The sequence below is a fragment of the Nerophis lumbriciformis genome, linkage group LG35 (assembly GCF_033978685.3).
Source record: "Nerophis lumbriciformis linkage group LG35, RoL_Nlum_v2.1, whole genome shotgun sequence".
Taxonomy (NCBI): Eukaryota; Metazoa; Chordata; class Actinopteri; order Syngnathiformes; family Syngnathidae; genus Nerophis; species Nerophis lumbriciformis.
Window position 1 is genome coordinate 8,754,652 of NC_084582.2, and position 20,777 is coordinate 8,775,428.

General features: G+C 41.9%; 2 protein-coding genes across 2 annotated transcripts in view; both read right to left on the reverse strand.

The window, feature by feature from the left end:
* Positions 1 to 1,926: 1,926 nt before the first annotated feature.
* Positions 1,927 to 6,084, reverse strand: higd2a (HIG1 hypoxia inducible domain family, member 2A). Its single transcript, XM_061927990.2, has 2 exons — positions 5,761 to 6,084; positions 1,927 to 2,407 (listed from the first exon to the last, which is right to left on the reverse strand). The coding sequence occupies exons 1-2, from the start codon at positions 5,948 to 5,950 to the stop codon at positions 2,241 to 2,243; spliced, it is 357 nt and encodes a 118-aa protein (XP_061783974.1). The 5' UTR covers positions 5,951 to 6,084; the 3' UTR covers positions 1,927 to 2,240.
* A 6,729-nt stretch (positions 6,085 to 12,813) lies between these two features.
* ankhd1 (ankyrin repeat and KH domain containing 1) overlaps positions 12,814 to 20,777 on the reverse strand; it is a 39,165-nt gene continuing 31,201 nt past the window's right edge. Inside the window, exons 33-39 of the mRNA XM_072912331.1 lie at positions 19,172 to 20,711; positions 18,882 to 19,071; positions 18,663 to 18,788; positions 15,476 to 15,724; positions 15,214 to 15,398; positions 13,501 to 13,668; positions 12,814 to 13,419 (exon numbers count right to left, since the gene is read on the reverse strand). Coding sequence (XP_072768432.1) covers positions 13,360 to 13,419; positions 13,501 to 13,668; positions 15,214 to 15,398; positions 15,476 to 15,724; positions 18,663 to 18,788; positions 18,882 to 19,071; positions 19,172 to 20,711 — 2,518 coding nt within the window. The 3' untranslated portion in view covers positions 12,814 to 13,359. The remainder of the gene's footprint in view (positions 13,420 to 13,500; positions 13,669 to 15,213; positions 15,399 to 15,475; positions 15,725 to 18,662; positions 18,789 to 18,881; positions 19,072 to 19,171; positions 20,712 to 20,777) is intronic.

Sequence of the window (20,777 nt, forward strand, 5' to 3'; positions counted from 1 at the left end):
TCGCACCGGCCGAAAATGCATTTGTTGGGGAAATTTATTTGATAAAACCCAACACCAAGAATAGACATTTGAAAGGCAATTTAAATAAATAAAGAATAGTGAACAACAGGCTGAATAAGTGTACGTTATATGAGGCATAAATAACCAACTGAGAACGTGCCTGGTATGTTAACGTAACATATTATGGTAAGAGTCATTCAAATAACTATAACATATAGAACATGCTATACGTTTACCAAACAATCTGTAACTCCTAATCGCTAAATCCCATAAAATCTTATACGTCTAGTCCAGGGGTCGGCAACCCAAAATGTTGAAAGAGCCATATTGGACCAAAAATACAAAAACAAATCTGTCTGGAGCCACAAAAAATTAAAAGCCATATTACATACAGATAGTGTGTCATGAGATATAAATTGAATTAAGAGGACTTAAAGGAAACTAAATGAGCTCAAATATAGCTACAAATGAGGCATAATGATGCAATATGTACATATACATACTTGCCAACCCTCCCGAATTTTCCGGGAGACTCCCGAAATTCAGCGCCTCACCCGAAAAACTCCCGGGACAAATATTCTCCTGAAAATCTCTCGATTTTCAGCCGGAGCTGGAAGCCACGCCCCCTCCAGCTCCATGCGGACCTGAGTGAGGACAGCCTTTTTTCGTGACGGGAGGACAACAGGGTGACAAGAACTAAATCATCCAGACTAGAGATAAATTGTATTATTATGTTCATTTTACCTAAAAATAAATATATTTATTAATAAAAAAAAAAAAAAAAAAACTATGCATTTTTACTATATTTTGCTAAAAACATCAAAATTAATTGTATTTTTATTTGTATTTTTTCGTGACTCCTTATTACATCCAGCCATGGTATTATACACTAAAATAAACATATTTCAAATAATTGATTTTAAATTATCATAATTCATTTAAAATGACCATATTTAATTATTAAAATAATTGCTTGTTTATCAACAACTTTAGCATTTTATTCATTACATTTTGAAACTCTCAGAAGCCAAGTTATGTTATATTCCTTAATATTTATTTATGCAAGTTTGAAGTATCAATTATCTAAACACAGTTTTGTTTGCATATTTTCAGGATATATATATATATATATATATATGTATGAAATACTTGACTTGGTGAATTCTAGCTGTCAATATACTCCTCCCCTCTTAACCACGCCCCCAACCACGCCCCGCCCACGCCCCCACCTCCCGAAATCGGAGGTCTCAAGGTTGGCAAGTATGACATATAGCTAGCCTAAATAGCATGTTAGCATCGATTAGCTTGCAGTCATGCAGTGACCAAATATGTCTGATTAGCACTCCACACAAGTCAATAACATCAACAAAACTCACCTTTGTGCATTCATGCACAACCTTAAAAGTTTGGTGGACAAAATGAGACAGAAAAAGAAGTGGCATAAAACACGTCCTAGAAAGTCGGAGAAAGTTATACATGTAAACAAACTACGGTGAGTTCAGGGACCGCCAAAATTAGTAGGACAAAACGGCGCTCGCCAAATACTCGAATCAGTGAAGCTGACTGTGTGCTTTATAACAATTAGGGAGGTTTGTGTCATGTTTGTCCTCCTACAGAAACCATATCAAAACAAAAAATATATTTTTTCCCCTCATCGTTTTCCATTGTTCATACATTTTTTAAAAAGCTCCAGAGAGCCACTAGGGCAGCGCTAAAGAGCCGCGGGTTGTCGACCCCTGGTCTAGTCTCTTACGTGAATGAGCTAAATAATATTATTTGATATTTTACGGTAATGTGTTAATCATTTCACACATAAGTCGCTCCTGAGTATAAGTCGCACCCCAAAAAAACTGCGACTTATAGTCCGAAAAATACGGTAACTGCTTTTTAGACGTTAAAGTGTAGCAGCAAGTGACACAACAGTACTTATTAATGTGTACTGTGATTTTTTTAATAACTGATAAGTATATGTGTGGTATTTCTTCCGTATACAGTACAGTACTTGCATTACTGAAAAAGGACCTACATTATATGCATTTGCAAAGACACATGTTGGATCATCTTCCTTACATAACGTTAAAAAGGAGTAGTTTGTACTCCCGATATAACGTTATGTAAATCAGATCTTAATAAAGTATGTCTCCTGTTGTATATACTCAACGCATTATTCAGTTCTTTCAAACAGTCTGCTTCCAAGGTGAATGGAGGTCGGCTGAGTTGCGAGCGGTGCCGCCGTCTCTTCACTGTTTAGGTTTGAAAGCGGTCACCAAGATGCCAACGACGATGGCGGCCACGGTGAAGCCTTGGGCGAAGATTCGTCCCCTCATCAGCATCTGGGACTCCTTGGCTTTGTTCTGATGGAACGCGCGAAGGCCGAACATCAGGACTCCCGCTGTACCTAAACAACCTGGACAACAGTACAAATGATAATTATTCCCTTTGATACGGTCTATGAATGCCAAGGCAACAAATTATGATTATAATACTTGGAAATAATTAAATCAGTGATTCTCAAACTGCGGTACATGTAAGACTAGTAGGACTCTAAAGAATCACTTGATTTAAGTGATTTAGTTTATTTTCCTTTATTCAAACAGTGTACACTTGATTTTTTTTTTCCAATATTCAAACACAGTGTTAAAAGTTAAAGTACCAATGATTGTCACACACACACTAGGTGTGGCGAAATTATTCTCTGCATTTGACCCATCACCCTTGATCACCCCCTGGGAGGTGAGGGGAGCAGTGGGCAGCAGCGCTGGCCGCGCCCGGGAATAATTTTTGGTGATTTAACCCCCAATTCCAACCCTTGACGCAGAGTGCCAAGCAGGGAGGTAGTGCGTCCCATTTTTATAGTCCTTGGTATGACTCGGCCGGGGTTTGCACTCACAACCTACCCATCTCAGGGCGGACACTCTAACCCAGACCTGGGCAAATTAAAGCCCGGGGGACACATGTGGCCCGTTAAGCTTTTCAATCTGGCCCGCCGTACATTCCCAAATAATTTTTTTAGATCTTTAAAAAGGAAACTAGCTGCCATTATGATGTGCAGTGATGTTTTCTAATGACCGCAAGTCTTGAACTACACAAAGTATTACAATGGTTGGAATCTGCGCTTATGGATGATATACTAGTTACTATGGTAATCTAATTAGTTACTATGGTCATCTAATTAGTTACTATGGTCATCTAATTAGTTACTACGGTAATCTACGTCACAGCAGCTCAGACGAGGCACCAAGCAGTGTGGGCAGGAAGCGTTTCCACAGACGCGGAAGGAGATTTCCACAACAAAGTTCTAAAGCTTAGTGATGTATCAGATATATCAGATTGTAGGTGGGTTTATTTTGTACCCTTCGCGTTCATATTTCACTGTTTGTTGCATTTTTGTTGCGTTTCACTTGATTTGTAAAATATGTCGATCGAAAGGGGGTGTGACATTCATATTTTGCCAATATTCAGTGTTTTATCGTTCATTGAAAAATGTTAAATTCCATTACGTTTAAGGCGGTCTGTCATAACATTTTTAGCATTCAATCAGACATTATTGTGAGGTTTTGTATTAGTGTTCCTAAAAATAGATATACCGGCCCCCAGGCACATTTTGTTGTCTAAATGTGCCCCCCCCCCCCCCCCCCCCCCCCGAGTCAAAATAATTGCCCAGGCCTGGTCAAGAGCCATCCATCCATCTTCTTCCGCTTATCCGAGGTCGGGTCGCGGGGGCAGCAGCCTAAGCACGGAAGCCCAGACTTCCCTCTCCCCAGCCACTTCGTCCAGCTCTTCCTGTGGGACCCCGAGGCGTTCCCAGGCCAGCCGGGAGACATAGTCTTCCCAACGTGTCCTGGGTCTTCCCCGCGGCCTCTTACCGGTCGGACGTGCCCTAAACACCTCCCTAGGGAGGCGTTCGGGTAGCATCCTGACCAGATGCCCGAATCACCTCATCTGGCTCCTCTCGATGTGGAGGAGCAGCGGCTTTACTTTGAGACAGAGCTTCTCACCCTATCTCTAAGGGAGAGCCCCGCCACCCGGCGGAGGAAACTCATTTCGGCCGCTTGTACCCGTGATCTTGTCCTTTCGGTCATAACCCAAAGCTCATGACCATAGGTGAGGATGGGAACGTAGATCGACCGGTAAATTGAGAGCTTTGCCTTGCGGCTCAGCTCCTTCTTCACCACAACGGATCGATACAGTGTCCGCATTACTGAATACGCCGCACCGATCCGCCTGTCGATCTCACGATCCACTCTTCCCTCACTCGTGAACAAGACTCCGAGGTACTTGAACTCCTCCACTTGGGGCAAGATCTCCTCCCCAACCCGGACATGGCACTCCACCCTTCTCCGGGCGAGAACCATGGACTCGGACTTGGAGGTGCTGATTCTCATCCCAGTCGCTTCACACTCGGCTGCGAACCGATCCAGCGAGAGCTGAAGATCCTGGCCAGATGAAGCCATCAGGACCACATCATCTGCAAAAAGCAGAGACCTAATCCTGCAGCCACCAAACCAGATCCCCTCAACGCCTTGACTGCGCCTATAAATTCTGTCCATAAAAGTTATGAACAGAATCGGTGACAAAGGGCAGCCTTGGCGGAGTCCAAACCTCACTGGAAACGTGTCCGACTTACTGCCGGCAATGCGGACAAAGCTCTGACACTGATCGTACAGAGAGCGGACTGCCACAATTAGACAGTCCGATACCCCATACTCTCTGAGCACTCCCCACAGGACTTCCCGAGGGACACGGTCGAATGCTTTCTCCAAGTCCACAAAGCACATGTAGACTGGTTGGACAAACTCCCATGCACCCTCAAGGACCCTGCCGAGAGTGTAGAGCTGGTCCACAGTTCCACGACCAGGACGAAAACCACACTGTTCCTCCTGAATCCGAGGTTCGACTATCCGGCGTAGCCTCCTCTCCAGTACACCTGAATAGACCTTACCGGGAAGGCTGAGGAGTGTGATCCCACGATAGTTAGAGCACACCCTCCGGTTCCCCTTCTTAAAGAGAGGAACCACCACCCCGGTCTGCCAATCCAGAGGTACCGCCCCCGATGTCCACGCGATGCTGCAGAGTCTTGTCAACCAAGACAGCCCCACAGCATCCAGAGCCTTAAGGAACTCCGGGCGGATCTCATCTACCCCCGGGGCCTTGCCACCGAGGAGCTTTTTAACTACCTCAGCAACCTTAGCCCCAGAAAAAGGAGAGCCCACCACAGACTCCCCAGGCACTGCTTCCTCATAGGAAGACGTGTTGGTGGGATTGAGGAGGTCTTCGAAGTATTCCCTCCACCGATCCACAACATCCGCAGTCGAGGTCAGCAGAACACCATCCTCGCCATACACGGTGTTGATAGTGCACTTCTTCCCCTTCCTGAGGCGGCGGATGGTGTTCCAGAATTGCTTCGAAGCCGTCCAAGAGCGTACAATATAATACATCAAACAAAGCAATACTGCCCTCTAGTGGCATTGAGCGGTAGAGGACATCACATGAGTGCAATTTGAGTGCCAACACTTAATTATATTTAAATTGTTTTTTTTTTAATGCAGTTTATTTAAGAGGCTTTTGATGGTTTACAATGCGTGACATTGTTGTGAAGGATCATCGTTCATCAGTAACACAAATCACGTGGGACCGGAATTAAGATCATTCATCGTAAGTAATAGAAAGGTAGATGACACTAACAAAGCGTTAAATATTAAAAGTGTATTTAACAATGTCACTACTTTGACTTTAATACCATTTGCTTGTGTAACTCACCTATGGGGACGAAAGGGTTCTCCTTTGCTTTTCGAAGAAACTTCTCTTTAACGGTCTCGTCGTTAAGCCTCTGCAAAGGAGAGAATCCTTCAATAAGTGGAGGCTGTGACGGGTCCAAAGGAGCAGACCCTGAAGACGGCGACGGCGGTGTTTGTTCTCCTAAAGGTGCTCTCGCTGTTGTGGCCGCCATGTTAACCTTGCAACTCCCCAAACACTTCCGGTAAAACCTCCACTCGCTACTTCACAATAAAAGTCTCACATGCCAGAATGGCAGCAGCGCAGTGGTCAATCAAAACTGTTTTGCCACGTTAATGTTTATTTTGTAAACCAAGCCAGGAAGGTTTAGGTCAGGGCAGTGGTTCTTAACCTGTTTGGAGGTACCGAACCCCAGCAGTTTCATATGCGCATTCACCGAACCCTTCTTTAGCATACTTGCCAACCTTGAGACCTCCGATTTCGGGAGGTGGGGGGTGGGGGCGTGTTCAGGGGTGGGCGGGGCGTGGTTAAGAGGGGAGGAGTATATTGACAGCTAGAATTCACCAAGTCAAGTATTTATAAATAATAAATGATAAATGGGTTGTACTTGTATAGCGCTTTTCTACCTTCAAGGTACTCAAAGCGCTTTGACACTACTTCCACATTTACCCATTCACACACTGATGGAGGGAGCTGCCATGCAAGGCGCTAACCAGCAGCCATCAGGAGCAAGGGTGAAGTGTCTTGCTCAGGACACAACAGACATGACGAGGTTGGTACTAGGTGGGGATTGAACCAGGGACCCTTGAGTTGCGCACGGCCACTCTTCCACTGCGCCACGCCGTCCCTATTTCATACATATATATATATATATATATATATATATATATATATATATATATATATATATATATATATATATATATATATATATATATATATATATATATATATATATATATATATATATATATATATATATATATATATTAGAGATGCGCGGATAGGCAATTATTTCATCCGCAACCGCATCAGAAAGTCGTCAACCATCCGCCATCCACCTGATGTAACATTTGATCAGAACCGCACCCGCCCGTTGTTATATATCTAATATAGACGATGCAAGGCATTAGTGAGGTTATAAAGCTTTTGCCTGTTAAAGAAAGTAGACTGATCCAATGCAGCCCAGACATTCGCGTGCCACGCTGTCACAACCCAGACGCACACCAGTGCGCAATCATATGGGAGCCGCGCTGAGCGCACCTCCAAGCGCGTCTCGCTGCCGGCGACGGCCGGGTATGGGCCTGACGCTCCAGCGCCATCCATTTTCAGGGCTAGTTGATTCGGCAGGTGGGTTGTTACACACTCCTTAGCGGGTTCCGACTTCCATGGCCACCGTCCTGCTGTCTATATCAACCAGGGTGAGCCCCACCCCTTTCGTGAGCGCACTGCGCGCGGAGTGACCCCTGTTACGAGCCCCCGGCCACGGGGGTGGCGGGCAGGTAAGCTGCTTACCTGCTGGGCGTGACGCCGGCCGCGGCGAAGGCGGACGAGGCGGGGTGTCGGTGCGGTGGGCGCGGTGGTGACCCTGGACGTGCGTCGGGCCCTTCTCGCGGATCGCCTCAGCTACGGCTCCCGGTGGGGCCCTCTCGGGGGAAGGGGCCTCGGTCCCGGACCCCGGCGAGGCGTCGGGGGCCTTCTCCGCTCCGTAAAAGTGTCCATCTCTTTTTTTTTTTTTCTTCTGTTGTGGCATATGCAGCAGGTGCCTGCTCGTTTTTCGTATGTGGGTAACAACATTTAACTATGTATATATATTTCCGAATTGGTTTAACTGCCACCCACCTGAATCTATTTAAAATCTAATTTTTTTTTTATTTCAACCGCCCGACCCGACCCGACCCGACCCGCTGATAAAATCTATTTTTTTTAAATTTCATCCGCCCGATCCGCGGATAATCCGCGGACTCCGCGGTTGTGCCCGCAAACCGCGCATCTCTAATATATATATATCCTGAAAATATGCAAACAAAACTGTGTTTAGATAATTGATACTTCAAACTTGCATAAATAAATATTAAGGAATATAACATAACTTGGCTTCTGAGAGTTTCAAAATGTAATGAATAAAATGCTAAAGTTGTTGATAAACAAGCAATTATTTTAATAATTAAATATGGTCATTTTAAATGAATTATTATGATCATTTAAAATCAATTATTTGAAATATGTTTATTTTAGTGTATAATTCTATGGCTGGATGTAATAAGGAGTCACGAAAAAATACACATAAAAATACAATTAATTTTGATGTTTTTAGCAAAATATAGTAAAAATGCATTTAGTTTTTTTTTAATTAATAAATATATTTATTTTTAGGTCAAATAAACATAATAATACAATTTATCTCTAGTCTGGATGATTTAGTTCTTGTCACCCTGTTGTCCTCCCGTCACGAAAAAAGGCTGTCCTCACTCAGGTCCGCATGGAGCTGGAGGGGGCGTGGCTTCCAGCTCCGGCTGAAAATCGGGAGATTTTCGGGAGAATATTTGTCCCGGGAGTTTTTCGGGTGAGGCGCTGAATTTCGGGAGTCTCCCGGAAAATTCGGGAGGGTTGGCAAGTATGTTCTTTAGTGAAAAATAAAATGTTTTTTTTTTTTTTCAAATTCAAGACAAAGTTAGATGTTTTTGGTAACACTTTAGTATGGGGAACATATTCTAAGTAACAAAGACTTAATTTAGAGTTTTTTGGACACGAGGGGGACATATTCTAAGTAGAGATGCCAATAAATGCTTTAAAATGTAATATCGGAAATTATCGGTATGTTTTTTTTATTTTATCGGTATCGTTTTATTTCCCCAAAAATGCGACTTATACTCCAGTGTGACTTACCGTATATTACCAAATAATAGCCCGAGCGTTTATTTCACAAAATCGATTTTGGAGACAGGCGTTTAAAAGAAGCAGGCGGTTATTTGCACAAGGCTTTTATTTATTTTTGCACCAGCCTGCACCAGGCCATTATTTGGTTACAATGGTTAGTTACTTTCCAGTATTTTTTTTTTCGTACAAAAAACTTTAAATGTAAAAGCTATTGTAAACATACAAACAAAAAAACAAGAGATCAACATGAGGTAGGCTATCAAAAGACAAGAGATCAACAAGGCCTCAACATGGCAGTAGTGCAACAATTGTCAAATAGAATACCAATACTAAAAATAAATAAACTTTTTAAATAAAGCAGCCTATCGGGAAAAATAAAATTATGGTACCAAGTACTCACGTATAAAACCCACAATCAAAACAGAACAATAATACTGTCACTTAAATAAAATAAAGGCTACAGTACTCAAGTTTTAAATAAAGCAGCATACAGGAAAAATAATATTATGGTACCAAGTACTCTATAAAACCATCACAACAATAATACTGCAGCAAACGCAACACCAGTAGCATTTTTATCTAAATTATGCAAATAACAGGTTATTTGGACATAGGCGGTTATTAGGAAGAGGCGGTTAATTCACAAAATGGGGTCAGACCCCGGGCGGCTATTAGGACATGGGCGGTTATTTGCCCAAGGGCGTTTATTTGGTAATATACGGTATATATGTTTTTTTCCCGTCTTTATTATGCATTTTCGGCCGGTGCGACTTATACTCCGAAAAATACGGTCATTTATTATATATCCATTATTAGGGATGTCCGATAATATCTGCCTGCCGATATTATCGGCCGATAAATGCTTTCAAATGTAATATCGGAAATTATCGGTATCGTTTTTATTTATCCTTATTTTTTTTATTAAATCAACATAAAAAACACAAGATACACTTACAATTAGTGCACCAACCCAAAAAACCTCCCTACCCCATCATTCACACAAAAGGGCTGTTATTAATATTCTGGTTCCTACATTATATATCAATATATATCAATACAGTCTGCAAGGGATACAGTCCGTAAGCACACATGATTGTGCGTGCTGCTGGTCCACTAATAGTACTAACCTTTAATAGTTAATTTTACCCATTTTCATTAATTACTAGTTTCTATGTAACTGTTTTTATATTGTTTTACTTTCTTTTTTATTCAAGAAAATGTTTTTAATGTATTCATCTTATTTTATTTCATTAGGACCTTATCTTCACCATACCTGGTTGTCCAAATTAGGCATAATAATGTGTTAATTCCACGACTGTATATATCAGTATCGGTTGATATCGGTATCGGTAATTAAAGAGTTGGACAATATCGGAAATCGGCAAAAAGCCATTATCGGACATCCCTAATTCTAAGTAATAAAGACTTAATTTAGAGTTATTTGGTTAGGGCCAGGGTTAGAGGGTTAGGGTTATAATAAGGCCATGCCGAATAAGGCATTAATAAGTACTTAATAATGACTAGTTAAGAGCCAATATGTTACTAATTTGCATGTTAATAAGCAACTAATTAATGGTGAATATGTTCCCCATACTAAAGTGTTACCATGTTTTATTACTGGTGCACAAAATGAACCGTGCATGAACATCACCTTGTTCAAACAACAAAACCAACACAGTGCATAAACTCACAACAAATTACACACCTGCAAACCAGTCTGCTGTTGCCGTATCCGTAATACGCCGATAGGGAGAAAAGATTGTATTCACACGATGAGTCGGGTGTGTCTTGACCTCCGCCGAACCCCTGAGGCCGACTCACCAAACCCCTAGGGTTCGATGGAACCCAGGTTAAGAACCACTGTATTAGGGTGAAAAACCTGCATGTCTACTTTGTGTTAGAGGTGACTGAGCGTGTCATAATATACCTTTACTCCATTACACTTTTTTGTAATTGCTTTATTTTTAAACTTGAAAATAGAACAATAATATGACTTTATTCTCATATTTTAACTTCAATTTTCGTAATATACAGTAAGTTTTTTCCAAACTACTTACCATAGTTTTCGGATTATAAATCGCAGTTTTTTTTTTTCATAGTTTGGCCGGGGGTGCGACTTATACTCTGGAGCGACTTATGTGTGAAATTATTAACACATTAGCGTAAAATATCAAATAATATTATTTAACTCATTCACGTAAGAGACTAGACGTATAAGATTTCATGGGATTTAGTGATTAGGAGTGACAGATTGTTTGGTAAACGTATAGCATGTTCTATATGTTATAGTTATTTGAATGACTCTTACCATAATATGTTACGTTAACATACCAGGCACGTTCTCAGTTGGTTATTTATGCCTCATATAACGTACACTTATTCAGCCTGTTGTTCACTATTCTTTATTTATTTTAAATTGCCTTTCAAATGTCTATTCTTGGTGTTGGTTTTTATCAAATAAGTTTCCCCCAAAAATGCTACTTATACTCCAGTGCGACTTATATATGTTTTTTTCCTTCTTTATTATGCATTTTCGGCCGGTGCGATTTATACTCCGCAGCGATTTATTATCCAAAAAATACGGTATTTGAAAAAGAATGCAACTGTATTGTTTTCATAACATTCCATCTTTAAAAAAATGGTGTATTGTTTAAAGCTTTATCTAAAATATTTTTTTCCTTACATTACCGTATTTTCCGCACTATAAGGCGAACCTAAAAACCTCCAATTTTTATCAAAAGCTGACAGTGCGCCTTATAATCCGGTGAGCCTTATACACTGCAAAAAGTCAGTGTTCAAAAACAAGAAGAAAAAAAAAATGTAGTGGTATTTTATTTGAAGTAAGAAAAATTATCTGCCAATAGAACAATACAATTCTATATATATTGTATATTCTCACTATTAACAAGTGCACTTTTCTTGGTGGGAAAAAAAAAAAAGAGACCTTTTTGGTCAATATTTTGAAAAATACTCTTAAACTAAGTAAATGCTAGTGCCATTATCTTGATATATGATGATTTTTTTTTTCATGCTTGAAGTAAGAATTATTTCTTTAAAAAAGTAGTTTTATACTTGTGAGTGTTGATGACACAGCTTTGCAACAGTTGATATTCTAGTTTCAAGCATGTTTTACTCAATATAGGTCATCAAATCTCAGCAACAAGCTGTAATATCTTACTGAGATCATTTAGACCACTGACATAAAATCTGCTTAGTGAGAAGAATTATCTTACTAGACAGAAAATAAGCAAATATCACCCTTATTTGAGATATTTCATCTTACTTAGATTTCAGTTTTTGCAGTGTATGTGATATAAATGTTGCACTACATGTTATACCTTGCTGTTGTTAAAGGATAAACGAAATAAGTCACTGACTTTACCTCGGGGAAAATAATAAAACAGCTGTTTATTCATTTTGGGAGTGAACAGAGTTGTCAGAACGCTGGTTTGTATTTTATTAATAGTTTGACTGACCTATCTGACTGTTTTGTTGACATTCCCTTTAGCGCAGCTCCATCTAATGGATGCGTAACGTAACCCCAGCCTCTACTGTAGCGTCTATTCTATGCGCCTTATAATGCGGTGCGCCTTATACATGAACAGTTTTAAAATAAGCCATTCATTGAAGGTGCGCCTTATAATCCAGTGCGCCTTATACTGCGGAAAATACGGTACTCACTGTTGTAGTGTAACTTTTTTTAACCTAAATTTTACAAAATAAAATACACATTAGCTGCACTTTAGACACCCCTGCTATAGTGCTTTATGTATTGTACGAAAGTGCATGTTTCAATTTGTGGTTCCAAATAATTTTTTAATAGCAGCAGCACGGTGGAAGAGGGGTTAGTGCGTCTGCCTCACAATACGAAGGTCCTGAGTTCAATCACGGGGTGGCGACTTGTCCAGGATGTACCCCGCCTTCCGCCCGAATGCAGCTGAGATAGGCTCCAGCGACCCCCCTGCAACTCCAAAAGGGACAAGCGGTAGAAAATGGATGGAGTTTAAAATGTTTTTGATATTTGTATCACCAAGGGACATATGGCATTTATTTGTGGTAACTATCAAATCTATTCTCCATTTAATGTAGGAATACCACAGCAAACTAGCACCAGCACAAGTATGCACTAAAAGGAGCTAAATAATAATGATTCTATTGCATGTAAAAAGAAAACAATAGTCCAACATAAAACACAAGTACTTTTCAATCTTTTTATTGAATATTAAGGTAAATATTTCACATTAATACAGGCTACATAAAGTAGAGCCACTATACGACATGAAATTTACTCTCATTTTAACCCTTTTTAGTATGTAAACAATTATACATGTATTTACCACTCTAAAAGGTTCTGATTTCTCTTTAGGTAATCATCATCTAGGTCTGGGCCGAGTTTAAATAACTACTTCAGGTTCAGCCCCCTGCAGCCAAAGAACGTGTATGCGGGTTTAAGTCAAAATCGCTAAACTATGCACAGAATTGTTTCTGTTGAACAGGCGATCGCATATTTTGTTTGAATTATCAGGACACTCCCCAATCTCCTCTTGTTTCAAATAGGCACGTCAAGAATGGGCTCAGGAGAACTTTGAATTTTTCCAACTCTGCACCCTCAGTTCTATACTCAAGTTATTATGCTGTACTCTCTTTTGTTCTTTGTCGTAATTAGTCGTAGTCGTCAGTTGGCAAGCCATGTTTGCGCTGTGTGTCATGCCATGGTTTTTTTTTTTTTATTGATGTAGCCTTCTAGTTGACGTGATTCAGGTGCACGTTGCCCACGTGAGGCGCCCAGGTACCAGGCCACATCTGAGGGTGGCACGGGACAAGAAGTTACAAAAATGACTAACACACAGTTGACAACATGAGGACAACACAATTCGTTGTTACCTGCTGTTGTGGGTCAGCGTTGTCTGCGTTGTTTGGGACCACTTTGATAATGGGACTCCATGCGGGGTCACCAGCATGTAAGCCATTGTACATGGGTCCCCCGGGGCCCTCGGCCATAGGTGGATGAGGGGGCAGCATGGTTCCTCCGTACATTGACATGGGCATGCCCTGGATAGACAATGGCAACAATTATTAATTCATCAAGGCCTCATATGGCTATTGCATACCTGCCAACTTTTGAAATCAGAAAAACCTAGTAGCCAGGGTCCAAGGGCCAGGACAAAGTCCTGGTGGGGGGTTCCTTCGCCCCCCGACGCAAAATGATTATTAGCATTCAGACAGGTTAAAATGTTGCTAAAACCATCACTTTTCTATCAGTCACAGTGACTTTTCAAAACAAAAATATTACAGCAAAAATCATATGGGCTGATTGACATGTTTATTCTGTAAGCTAACTTCAATAGTTTGAAATTATTTTGACAGTTAATGCCAGTTATCCTGTCAACCTTTCACAAGACTTCAATTTGTTAATTGAAAGTATAAACAGTATAAACACTTTTTACAGTAAACAAATGGTAAAACAGTACTAAACAATTCTATTAAAAAAAAAATTGGTGTCATTATTAACTTTCTGTCCAAGCTTGTGTAATCTACTGCCTTGTTCAATTGTAAAAAATATTCTGTGCCTAAAATTCACATTTCTATCACAGTTATCATACTGTAAACATGGTAAGCTAACTTCATTAAAATTAATAGTCCTGTCAAAAGCATGGAATTACAATTCAAATGTAGTTTTTTTGTAAGCCTTTCAAAAGAATTCAAAATATGAAAAATTAATGAAAATTAATTTACCGGTAAGCCATCAGACACTTGAAAAGTGGCACATCACATCTCTAATGTAATCATTTTAACTTTTCAACAGAAATAGCACTGCAAAAATATTAAGGACATACTTCTGTATTTTGGTAGTTATGCTGTCAACATTTAACAAGATTTCTTCTACTTGGACTTGAAAGCATAAATAGTATAAACACTTAACAGTATAACAGTACTAAACAATTCCAATAGATAACATTGGTGTCATTACCTTTTTGTTTGCTCAATTATTGCCTCCGTAAATAAAACTTCGGCATTTATCACATCCAAAGAATCTGTTTGGGCGACGAAAAACGTTGAAAGTTTTCCACTTGTATCGCTAGCAACGGCATTAGACTTGTGTTTTTTTGTCCCAACGTGGTCTTTTACATCGCTAATTCCTCCGTGTCCGATCGAAAAATCTTGTCTGCACAAGGTGCAATTCGCGTAGTTTTCACCCTTTTTGGAACGGATAATTATTCCCGGATAGGCTTTTGAATATTCTTCACGGAATGACTGCAGTTTTCTTTTCGGTTTAAGACTCGTATGCGATTTTTCTCCAGCTGATTCCATGATCGTTCGCTCGTTTGGAAACAATGGCCTTGTGCTTGGCAGCGGTGCTATAAATAGCCTCGCGCATGGCATTCGGAATGGCTCGATAGGAAGTTACGGGAAGCAGTGTCGATTGTCATTGTTGTTACGCGATTTCGTGAATAAAACTTTTAAAAAAATATTTTTTTTAATTAATGAAAAACCGTATTTTTTATCACTGCAACCGTAACCCGGAATAGGTTGATGAAAACCGTACTAATTACAAGAAAACCAGAGTAGTTGGCAGGTATGCTATTGCTTTCTTACTTTAGGGAAGTCCATGTACGTGTTGGGCATGTGCTGAGGGTGATGGAAGTTGTTAGCAGGGTTAGCAATGCCCGTGTCATCCTGCTCCATGGGCTGGTGCTGAGAGAAGGCCGACTGCTCAGCCTGCAGCTGAGGATGCATCATGTGACTACTCATCAGGGGCTGCGACCAACCAGACATGCCCTCTGCAACAAAACACCAGACGTGACATCTTTATCGAGACCGATAACGAATAAGTGATCCATGAAATGGCTGATCGAACCTGAAGCACTGCCGACACCAAACGACCAAATGCCGCCCTGCCCAACAGATGCCGTGTAGCTGGTGGTGAGGAGAGGGGGGTTCACCGAACCCGTCTGCCTGATCCTCGCCAGCCGCTCCGTGCCAATGGGTGGAGGAACCTTCCGGTCCTGCTGTGAGGAGGCGCCTTGCTTGGGCTGGGGTGGGGGGGCCACAGCGGAGGTGGAGTGGCTGGAGGTGGACACCGTTGGAGGTGGTACTGGAGACTCACCTGATGGAGGGGAAAGGGTACGATGAAGCAGTGCTACATTGATACGGAATGGTGTGCTATGTGATATTAGGAACTACAACATTACACAGACCAGGGGTGTCCGAAAGCCGACAGCATGCAAAGCAACCATATATGTATATGTGTGTGTTTACATTATATAATAATATAATGCATAGGGGTGTCCGATAATGGCTTTTTTGCCGATATCCCGATATTGTCCAACTCTTAATTACCGATACTGATATCAACCAATACCGATATATACAGTCGTGGAATTAACACATTATTATGCCTAGTTTGGACAACCAGGTATGGTGAAGATAAGGTCCTTTAAAAAAAAAATAAAAAAAAATAAGATAAATAAATTAAAAACGTTTTCTTGAATAAAAAAAAGTAAAACAATATAAAAACAGTTACATAGAAACTAGTAATTAATGAAAATGAGTAAAATTAACTGTTAAAGGTTAGTACTATGAGTGGACCAGCAGCACGCACAATCATGTGTGCTTACGGACTGTATTGATATATATTGATATATAATGTAGGAACCAGAATATTAATAACAGAAAGAAACAACCCTTTTGTGTGAATGAGTGTAAATGGGGGAGGGAGGTTTTTTGGGTTAGTGCACCAATTGTAAGTATCTTGTGTTTTTTATGTTGATTTAATAAAAAAATAAAAATAAATAAAAACGATACCGATAATAAAAAAAAAAAACGATACCGATAATTTCCGATATTACATTTTAAAGCATTTATCGGCCGATAATATCGGCAGGCAGATATTATCGGACATCCCTAATAATGGATCTATAATAAATGACCGTATTTTTCGGAGTATAAGTCGCTCCGGAGTATAAGTCGCATAATAAAGAAGGGAAAAAACATATATAAGTCGCATTTTGGGGGGAAATTTATTTGATAAAACCCAACACCAAGAATAGACATTCGAAAAGCAATTTAAAATAAATAAAGAATAGTGAACAACAGGCTGAATAAGTGTACGTTATATGAGGCATAAATAACCAACTGAGAACGTGCCTGGTATGTTAACGTAACATATTATGGTAAGAGTCATTCAAATAACTATAACATATAGAACATGCTATACGTTTACCAAACAATCTGTCACTCCTAATCGCTAAATCCCATGAAATCTTATACGTCTAGTCTCTTACGTGAATGAGCTAAATAATATTATTTGATATTTTACGGAAATGTGTTAATAATTTCACACATAAGTCGCTCCTGAGTATAAGTCGCACGCCCGGCCAAACTATGAAAAAAACTGCGACTTATAGTCCGGAAAATACGGTATTCTTATAATTGAATATTGGGAGTATGTGAAAGTTCAACTCCTACCTTGTTTACTTCCGTGACAACCTCTTTAAAACTTAGTAATCAATCAGAAATATCAAGCAGCTAAAAGTCAAACATGGATAAGTGTGGAGAGAATGTTTTGCATTTTTCCCACAATGCTTTGCAATGGATTTAAATCGGTGTAATTTAAAAAAAAAAGTATTTATTATTTTTTAATATCCAATGTGTGACTATGCGTGTTTACTTATTGTGCTGGTTGAAATTTTTTACCCCCCGCACCATGACGAGAGAAGGTTGTTTGGAATGAGTCACATAAATAATTTGCTGTGCTTGTGACATCAATAAAGTACACATCATGGTCACTGGCCTGAGTTACTTACAATGTCCACAGAATGGCGACAAATTCCACCCATCCATTTCCTACCGCTTGTCCCTTTTGGGGTCGCGGGGGGTGCTGGAGCCTATCTCGGCTGCATTCGGGCGGAAGGCGGCGTACACCCTGGACAAGTCGCCACCTCATCGCAGGGCCAACACAGATTTGTTTATTGAAATTTAACTCAAGGTTGTTTATTGAAATTGAACTCGTGCCATCTTCTCGCAGGCCAAATTGAAGCTGCCGGCAAGCCTTGGTTTGGACACCCCTGACACAGACAATCCCGATAACATTAAGAAATAGCTTCGATAACTAATAATTTAAAAAGAACGCTGTAATTAGGCGCAATTAACCATACTGTGCTGTAGGTGTGTTAAGTTGAACTATTCAAGTGCTCCTAACCTTGCAGGTTTCAAACTGCCCTTTAACTCACCAGATCTCACAGTGTACACTAACATGGCGCATGTCGCATGGGACTTTTTAGTGCCGCCCGAATCAAAATCCCTGCAAGCCCTACTCTACTAGTAAAGAAAGAAGAAAAAAAAACTTGCTTCAACACATCAAACCTATCTAGCCACGAGAATCCATGCCCCAAAAGCCCCTGAAGACACATGTGCCAAAAAGGAAGCTCAGTTTGGCGTGGAAGGGGAGACACGCTGTCGCTCCTTCATTTGAGTTTCACAGCTCCAAGCATGCTAAACTGTCAATCATGGATATCAAGATGTGACAGAAAAACAGCCAGCACACAGCAGCAAGACGTCAAAGCAAGCAACCCCAAAGATAAAGCAATACAGCCGAATCAGTGTTACACTTGAGTGCTGAGATATCAGAGATACAGAAGACCCCGTCCCCCACGATCGCTGAAGACACTGGACCCTGTCGGCCAGCAGACCACCAAGAGCTACAGTTTGTACTTATGAGCCACTGCTATTTTTGCTTGCAGAATATGACTTGATCGCCACTCTTGCATACACTAATAGAAGAAAATCAGGACAAACGCCATTGGTTTATGGATGTGATGTTAGCTCTACTTAAGTAGTGATGTCATATTTGGTCAGGACTAATTTACAGGTACAGATTACTATGAATTACTTCTTACCTCCAGGTGTGCACAAACTATAGTCAAATCCACCTAAGTCATTTGTATCCATCTTGTGAAACAGGACGCTCACTGGATCACTTGGGGGAAAAAAACATGCATCCCTAGAGGGGATACTTTACCTATCAAGCCACATGAGAGCCTTACCTGATGTGGATGCACTCCAGGGGTGTGGTGAAAAGTGCTGCCTGCTAAATGAGGGCGTGCCAACAGCCGTATGACCGTGCAGATAAACTGGACTCCCAGAGATACTGGTGGCATAGCTGGTCAATGCTGTGGATGCAGACATTACATTTGAACATAAACACAAATATTAATGCAACATGACAAAGTTGTAGTTGTATATATCAGTGTAACTTATCCTACCGATGGGGCTGTTGACCATCCTTTGAGAGGCAGATCGATAACCAGGAGCTTTGGCATTGTCTGGAGGCGGTGGCGGTATCATATTCTCCATCTGGCCCACGCTCACGTAGGCTGGTGGGGCCGAGTATGACGGCTCTGGAGGTGAACGAGCGGGAAGATGGCACGCACCCCACACCTGATTGTTTCCCACCTGCAAGGTGATTGATTAAGCACCAAATTATATAGCGGTACTATGATGCAAGGTTTTCAGTCCTTCAATTACTTGTTTTACTACATAGATTTTAATGTACCTGGTTGTTATTTTCAAAGATGCTGCTGAAATTGAAAAGGCCTGCAGGACCAAAGTTAGGCGGCATTTGCTTGCCAGCGTTGGCCACATGCTGAATTTGGGAACCATTCATCATGCCAAGATTAGCGGAGACCTGAAGGGAGCCTTGGGCTTGAGCCTGCAGAGGCAAACTGGTTGGCTGGGATGTCTGGTTTTGGGTCTGTTTAGCAGGTTCTTGCTGAAGGTTGAAGGGCACAAACACAGACTGTGGCTGCTGTTGTGTTTGCAGCTGCTGCTGTTGTTCAGGAAGGGAATAGTAAGGCCCTGATGGCTGCATACGATGGGAGACTCTGGGCGCAGGGGCGGAGAAGTGTGGCAATGTGTTGTTGGGGTGTGCAACATTATGCGAGAGGACCGGAGGAGGTACTGAGGTGAGATGGGAACTGGGCTGTGAGTTGAGAAGCGCTGGGGGAGGCTCTGTGGACGACACAGACGAGGATAGGGGAGGCAACTGTTGCCGAGGCTCTTGTTTGGGAGGCAAAGCCATAGCCGCTGTGGAAAAACCGACAGAAGTGATGGTTTCGCTGGCAGAAACTGGCTGACTCTCAGCATGTTGAGGGGGCTTATCTTTTCCTGGAGTCACAACAGCACTGGGTTCACTTTTACCTTGCTGGAGAGCCGGCTGTGAGATGGAACCCACCGACTGCTGGGAACTATGAGCTGCAGTTGCAGAGGAACTGTGGTGTGCAGGCGAACCTGTGCCTCGTACTGCATTTCCGCCACTCGTTGCAGTTGTGGCGACAGACACGGTGGTGACAGCAGCCAACTTGGGATCTGGGGCGAAGAGTTGTTTACGGACCGAAGAGGGTGTGGGAATGTTCGGCTGAGGATTGTATGGGGTGGGGTTGGGGGTGTGAGGCGATGCTGACGTAGATGAGTTGGGAGCACTGGTGGCGGTGGTGGTCATGGTGTTGGTAGTGGTGACTGAAGCTGCGGAGCTGGAAGTGTGGCTATGCTCGCTTGGGGTCGTGTTGGGTCTTGCCTGGCCTGCGGCACTGCCTCCATTATGTTTGGGGGAGCTATTAGCACTGCCTGGACTCACGGGTCGCACAGGAAAGGGTCCCCAGGTGCTGGCTGCAGGAGAGAAAGTGCCACCAAACTGGGCCATGGGAAGCCGAGGGTGTCTGATCTGGTGCATGGTCTGAGCGGCCAGGAGGGCCAGCTGAGGGTGGGCATACGCGAGGGGCAGAGATACCGGGAAAGGTTGTCTGACATTTGATGAGAGGCCTTTCCCAATCTTTCCGGCCTGAGAAGAGGACGACGACGTGGATGATGAAGGCTGGAACGACATGCCAGTAGAGGTTACCAGAGAGCTAAGTGACTTTGGCCCCGAATTTGGACCACTGCCTCCCCCTGCAGAGCTGGAGAAAGAAGCCGAGGACATTTTTGAGCCTGGGGCTCTAATGTGATTCCGAGGGATCAGATCCTCAAGCTCTTTGGCTGGGTCTTGGATTAGAGCATTGATTAGCTGGACTGCGTATCGTGTAGACTCCGTGCCTCCCCTGAAACAAGAGCGCACACCTTAGTAAGACCACTAGCACAGCCAAAGAAATTCAGAGTAAGCTAGG